The sequence below is a fragment of the Aplysia californica genome, unplaced genomic scaffold, assembly GCF_000002075.1.
Source record: "Aplysia californica isolate F4 #8 unplaced genomic scaffold, AplCal3.0 scaffold00070, whole genome shotgun sequence".
Classification (NCBI taxonomy): domain Eukaryota; kingdom Metazoa; phylum Mollusca; class Gastropoda; order Aplysiida; family Aplysiidae; genus Aplysia; species Aplysia californica.
Window position 1 is genome coordinate 1,697,961 of NW_004797340.1, and position 7,223 is coordinate 1,705,183.

The 7,223-nt window shown below is 42.1% G+C and overlaps 1 protein-coding gene across 1 annotated transcript in view; it reads left to right on the forward strand.

Moving 5' to 3' along the window:
* Positions 1–2,958: 2,958 nt before the first annotated feature.
* LOC106011200 overlaps positions 2,959–7,223 on the forward strand; it is a gene marked incomplete at its 5' end in the record, with an annotated part of 17,596 nt that continues 13,331 nt past the window's right edge. Inside the window, 4 exon segments of the mRNA XM_013079994.2 lie at positions 2,959–3,086; positions 4,363–4,574; positions 5,477–5,667; positions 6,345–6,482. Of these exon segments, the coding sequence (XP_012935448.1) occupies positions 2,959–3,086; positions 4,363–4,574; positions 5,477–5,667; positions 6,345–6,482 (669 nt within the window).

Here is a 7,223-nt window from a genome sequence, read left to right on the forward strand (position 1 = left end):
GGGGGGGGTAGAGTCAATACTGAAAACACCGTGGTTTGGTCATTGACTCACCGATGTCTCCGAGGTAACCCGGTACCGTAAAACAAATTCTTTTTATCATCATTATTAATTAAAATTAATTCCAGTTTTTTAAAACTAAGCAGTCTACGTCAACGTTGTTGGGATTTTGCAGTTGTCTTAAGTGCGCAATTTGCAGTACAGTGAGGAGTGCCCTATGTGAGGGTTGTCCTGATTTTGCAGTACAGTGAGGGTTGTCTTCTTCTTCTTCTTCTTCTTGATCGCATCACACTTGAAGTCCGGTATCTGTCATTAATTGGGCCGTCCTGCTCAGTTCATCTGGCGGCCCGTATAGCTTCTCTTGTAGCGTCAGTGGGGTTGGCCAACTTCTCTTGTAGCGTCAGTGGGGTTGGCCACGTTTCCTGTCTCAGGGCCCTGTGTGTCTTGCAGTGCTGAAGGATGTGTTCAACAGTTTGGTCCGCCTCTCCACACTGGCATTTTGGTGATTGTACTAGTTTAAAACATTTGTACATATGTTGTCTCAGTCTTGTGTCCTTAGTCTGAATATAATCACTTGTTCTTGGCAGGACAGCTCATGGTAGTTATCTGGTGTCTGAGGTGCTTTAAATAGTGTATTTATAATAGTTTTTATTTCTGTGTAGTCAACGCGTGAGGATTGTCGTAAGTCAGCATTTTGCAGTGTGCTACAAGGATTGTCTTGTGAACATTTTTCAGTACAGTGAATTACCATTTTGCAATAATAATAATAGTGAGGCGTGTTTCCGAATGCGCATTTTTCACTACAGTGAGGAGTATCCCAAGTGAGCATTTCACAATAATAATAGCAATAACAATAATATTATAAATATAGTGACGTTTGTCCAAAGTGACTCGTGAGTATTTCGCTGTAAACGGTGAAGGATATTGTTAAGTTTGCATTTGGCAGTACCGTGAACAAGTGTCTCGAGTGCGCATTTCGCAGTATAGTGGGAAGTGCCAGTCAGCACTGCCAGCATCATCATCATGTACCTCACCGGGGATTATGCCTACGACGTGGCCTCTCACAGCCCGGGCTTTTATTACGTGTATTATCACCCGGCGGGATTCTATTACCTCGGTGAGATTTTGTCAGCTCGGCTCATTCATGAATTTGGTCTTGTTCTCTCTCTCTCTCTCTCTCTCTCTCTCTCTCTCTCTCTCTCTCTCTCTCTCCCTCTCTCTCTCTCTCTGTGCGTGTGGTTTGTAGGCGGGTTAGAACAAGGGATATCTTGTCTTGCTCTGTAAACAATGACAATGACAGTGACAATCTTTATTCATCTCGCAGGGAGAAATTTGTCTTAGTCGTTAACAATGACAGTAGATGTTACAAAGGTTAGGTGCACTCACACATACGCACAACAAGACAGGACATTAGTAAATACATGCCTCATGTGTTGGAACAACCCCTCTCTCTCTCTGTTTCATTTGTAACATTGTGTGTTCAGTGACCTCACTGCAGTTGGTACGATGAATTTCTATATCTGTCTGTTTGATTTTTTTTGGAAATGTATCGTTTACTACGGATCGATCATTGAAATTCCAATGTCAGTGGGTGGCTATGGTCTCTTAACATTATTTCTGCCTTTTTTTTAGAACGTGTGTTTTGTGCAGATATTCAAAGCTACTTAAGTATCTACCAATTGTTCTTGATGCCTTTCTGATCAAGTTGTTAATTTTTATGATGTGCTGCCTTCCCAAATTATACCATACCAAGAGATACCAAAATTTATCAAAGTTAAAGACTCCCCACTGAGATTTACTGAAACGTCAGTGTGTTTATGTTTGTATGTGTGTATGTCCATGTATGCACTGGCACAATCAATAGAAAGACCCTCAGCGGCATTTTGGAGAGATCAACGGAGCATCAGTGGACGTGACCGGAATGCAAGGATGTTTGCTTAGTGGGTGGTTGGCGGGTGATCTGGTTTGGTTTGCTCTCGTGGGTGGTTGGCGGATGCTCTGGTGTGGTTTGCTCCTTCTTTCCTGTCAAACATCTATCGTCCTTATCCTCCCTCCTTCTTTTTTATGTTTGTTACTCTTTTGTAACACCTCTAATCTTCTGGCGCTCGTATGCCCTTATTGTGTTGCAAGTGCCGTAAAACGCTTACCGATAAAAGGATGTTGCTTCCTGAAACAATGAATTGTGTGTATGTTTCTTTGTTGGTACACATGCCCAGCCTCTTGTGTTCATTCTATCTAGAATTGTCTTCTTCATTTGTAATACATGTATAATTTTCCTTGGCTCAAGCAGGCTAGGTCAAAAACAGCCCACCTCTTCCATTGCCTACATGGTATCGATGAGGGTGTAAAATGTTAACGGGGGGGGGGGGGGGGGGGGTGCTCTGATGTGGTGGGTTGCTCCCTCTTTCATATCAAAGATCTATCGTCTTTATTGATACAAACATCTATCGCCTTTTTCTCTTCTCCCCACCCTCTTTTTTGAGTTTGTTACTCCCCTGTAACACCTCTAATTTTCAACACTTATATGACCTTATTGTGTTGCAAGTGCCGTAAAACTCTTTACGTGGGTGGCTGGTGGGTGCTCTGGTATGGTTTGCTCCCTCTTTCCTATCAAAGATCTATCGCCTTTATCTCCCCACCCTTTTTTTATGTATTATACTCCCTTGTTCATAAAACCTCTAATCTTCGGCACTTATATGACCTTATTGTGTTGCAAGTGCTGTAAAACTCTTAAAGTGGGTGGTTGGCGGGTGCTCTGGTGTGGTTTGCTTCTTCTTTCTTTCCTATCAAACATCTATCGTCTTTATCTCCCCACCTTCTATTTTGTGATTGTTTCTCTCTCGTAACACCTTTAATGTTCGGCACTTCTATGACCTTATTTATTGTGTTGCAAGTGCCGTAAAACTCTTTACAAAAAAAAAATTAAAAAATGTAAACACGTATTTATTGTTGTCCCGGCAGGTCGAGGCTCCCCGCGAGCCCCCCAGAGCCCCTTTGGCACGAGCCCCCCGGACCCGCTGCTCATCTCCCCGCAGGCCGTCATGTCGCCCAACTCGGCCATGAGACAGCCGCAACAACCAGGTGTACAGGTCAGTCAGTCAGTCAGTCAGTCAGTCAGTCAGTCAGTGTGCGTTGTTGGCGGGTGCTCTCATGTGGTCTGTGCTCCTTCTTTTTTCCTATCAAGCGTCTTCTATCATCTTTATCACGCCTCCCTTTCTTTTTTGTGTGTGTTTGTTTCTTACTCTCTTGTAACACCCCTAATCTTCGGCACTTTTATTACCTTATTGTGTTGCAAGTGGCGTAAAACACTTATTAAAACCAACCAAAAAAAGGGCAGTCAGTCATGGGTTGGTTGGTTATTCTTTTTAAAAAAGTTTTTAGATTAATTTTTTTTATCTTTCCTCCCCCCCCCCTTTTTTTTTGGGGGGGGGGGGGGGGGGGGGGGGGGGGAAGGGGTGTTCTCTGGCACCACTGTACCTATCAGCTTTTCTCAAAATTGATTAATGAATGTTGACTTCCACCTTTACATCACTATTACTACACCACTTCTCAAACTTGTAAAGTTCTTCACACTTTTTAAAGATGATTCATAATACATATTGAATTTACCTGTTATGTCACCATTTCTCTCATCGGCGCAAATAAGTTATTGTAAAGCTGACCACACTTTTCAACAAAGTCAATTAATCCTTGTTTTATTTGCCTCTCTATGTTGCCATTTCTTTCCTTCACTCAAAGGAACGCAGTATTGTAAAATTCACCACAATTTTAAAAGTCAATTAAAGTGGTGTTTTATTTTGCTTGACATCACTATTTCTTTCCTCTGCTCAAAGTTACTCAGCATTGTTTAATTCACCACACTTTTCAAAGCCAATTGATTCATGACGCAGTGGAATCAGGCTCTCATCAATTTTTGGTCATATGAAGTTTTTGGTATCATCTACAGTCTGCTCATTTGTCTTTTTTCTATAAAAGAAATACACATTTCTCTTTAATAAGAGTGAGATATATATGGGATTGAAGGAGATGGGGGTCACCTGGTTTCAGAGGTAAAATTAGTTTTTTTAAAAATGGCTGCCAAAGTTTGGTGACTTCCAAAGCTTGTGAGTCCTTGGTAACTGAAAATTTACATTTTGAGTGCCTTTAATCTTCGATTTTCCAGTAAAATCCACAGTGCAACGTCTTTTAAAATGGACATAACAGGTGTTGAGCCAAAAAATTAAAAATCAATAAAAATTACCAAACAGGAAGAAAAATGCTGTTTTCTTCGATTTCATTATTATATCGACGAGCGCCTGATTTCACCACATTGATTCACGTTGTATTGGCCTTTCCGTCACCATTTCTCTCCCCCTCTCCTCCCAGGTGAGCCCTCAGTTCAACCAGGTCCCGATGTCCTCCGGGTTCTCGGGCCAGTCGCCCAATATGTCCGGCGGCCCCGGGTCCTTCCCAGGAGGCCCGGCCATCGCCAGCGGGGCCCCGTCATTCAGCGCGGGGAGCATGACCCAGTCGACGGCCAGCGCCCTGCAGGAGTTTGACATGCAGTACCTGGACACCTCACTCAACTCCATGGAAAGGTAGGAGTAGGACGAACGTTCTAGGGCTGGGCAATGAGTCGCGTTTGCAAAACCCGGATAATATGTTAGTGCACCACTTCAGTAAATAGTATGTTACGAGCCGCTTCGGCAAATGGGTTAGCATCACTTCAACAAATGGGTGCACCCACTCGGCAAACAGATCAGGAGAAAGAGTCTGAATTCGGATAATGTCTTATTGAGGATTATACAGGTATTTATCCAGGGTTGCCCACCTCTACTAGAGACTGCGACCTCAGATGCTTTCTTGTCGTAACTCCTATTTTTTTTTTTAAACAGTGAAAATGTGACTTCTTCATAAGCTCACTCTTTGTTATGAACTATTTTCACTGTTATTAAAAATGAAGATACAACAACAAGAAAGCACTGAGGTCGCGAGATGTTGAGAGTAGAGGACTGTGAATGAAACTGTGTGTGCAAGTGATTCTATCTTGTAAAATTATAATATTCGGCACTTATATGCCCTAATTATGTTGCAAGTGCAGTTAAACTCTCACTAAAACTGAGCTGAAATAATGGTAGCAATGAGAATAATGTGTTGAAAGGAAGTGACTTTGTAATAGCTTTTTGTTGAAATGATTCAGCAAAAACATTTGTGAAATAAAAAGACTAAAGTTTTGAGAGGAAACGATATTATACCTGTTTGTCTAAATGTCGTTTCGACAAAAACATACATGAAATAATAAGACTCAAGTTTTAGGATGAAATGACATCATACCTCTTTGTCGAAATGTTTCAGCAAAACTCTTTGTGAAATAGTAAACAGACTTAAATTTTGAAATGAAATGACTTCATGGCTATTTTTCAGCAAAAACGTATTTGAGAACACGAGATGAAAGGGTCGAGAGGAAATGACATCACAGCTCTTTCTTGAAATGTTTCAGCAAAAACGTGTCGGGAGACGCCATGGGTGCTGGTTCGTCCAAGTCGCAGTACGTGAAACAGGAGCTGCGCAACATCTGCAGCGCCCGCTCTGAGAAGCAGCAGCAGCAGCAACAGCAGCAGCAGCAGTCTCAGATGCAGGCCATGGATTTCGAGACTTCAAGTGAACTACCGTTAGAGATTTTAGAAACAAGTAAGTGGGAGAACATTGTCTGTTATAGCTTGCGTCCAGTGGTGGAGAAATTCACACTTTTGTAAATGCCGTTAGAAATTTTCTGTGTTCCTCAATTTTCAATCCCATGTAGTACAATGGTATGGTTAAAATCAGTCTGCATACTCTGAATTATATTCTAGCCTTTCTGCTGGAAGTGATACCTTAACACTTTGCGGTCACTTGGCGCAATAATCTTCATCGTTGTCATATAATCATGGTGTGGTGTGTCTGTTCACAGTAAAAGACATGTCCAAAGAAACTGTAGGTGGTTGGCGGGTGCTCTGGTGTGGTTTGCTCCTTCTTTCCTACCAAACATCTATCATCCTTATCTCCCCTCCTTCTTTTTTTGTAATTGGTACTCTCTTGCAACACCTCTAATCTTCGGCACTTAAATGACCTTATTGTGTTGCAAGTGCCATAAAACTCTTACCAAAACTAAACTAAAAGAAACTATTTGTACTGGGCAGTTTTCTCGTATAATCATGGTGTGGTGGGTCTGTTCCCAGTAAAACACATGTCCAAAAAAACTTTCTATTGGTCCATGTTGTCATATAATCATGGTGTGGTGTGTCTGTTCCCAGTAAAACACATGTCCAAAAAAACTTTCTATTGGTCCGTGTTGTCATATAATCATGGTGTGGTGTGTCTGTTCCCAGTAAAAGACATGTCCAAAGACCATGGGGGCCCACTCAGCACAATGGACGAGGAGGAAGTGGTCCTGCAGTCTCGGGAAGAGGCCAAACGACGCGTGCTGCAGTTCCGCAAACTGTCCAACGCAACCATACCGGTGCCAGGTAGGTGGTTGGAGGGTGGTTAGAGGGTGGTCTGGTGTGGTTTGTTTCATCGTTCTGAATATCTATCCATCGTCTTATCTCCCCTTCTTTTTATTATTTTTTTTGTTGTGTTTGTTACTCGCTTGTAACACCTCTTATCTTCAGCACTTATATGACCTTATTGTGTAAAGCTGTAACGAAAAAATAAAGTTGTTCCTGCATCTGATCCGGACATTATGAATTGACTTGTTAGTGAGACAACTTCCTGGGCCTTCAGCATATTGTGGTTGGGGGGGCCAGTTCCTTTCCATGCCTTTTTTACTTCCCCAACTCGAAGTCAGGTACTCTAACTACTAAAACTAAGTAGTGGTGCCAGGTAGGCTGACCTGATTGTCTCACTTTGTGTTTGCGGGTGGCGGCGGCGGCGGCGGGTGATGCCAATTTTACTTTTAGGTTCGACCTCTTTGCTTTTCCTCTGTTCTGTATCATGTTTGTCGGTCTTTCTGTTTCCATTTATTATCTGATTTAGATGACTGAAAAAGAAAAATAATACTTTGAAATGTGATACGTTCAGGAAGGGTGTGTACGGCATGCAGTAGTGGGTGGCTGGAGGGTGCCTCTTTTCCCATACAGTTGTGGGTGGTTAGAGGGTACCATTGGTAGGTTGTTATTAATTTATTTTATTTTTTGCCTCTGTTGTTTTTTTGTCTTTTGATCTTTCTTTCTTCCCCCCCTCTCCTGCAAATACACATTAATTTCCCA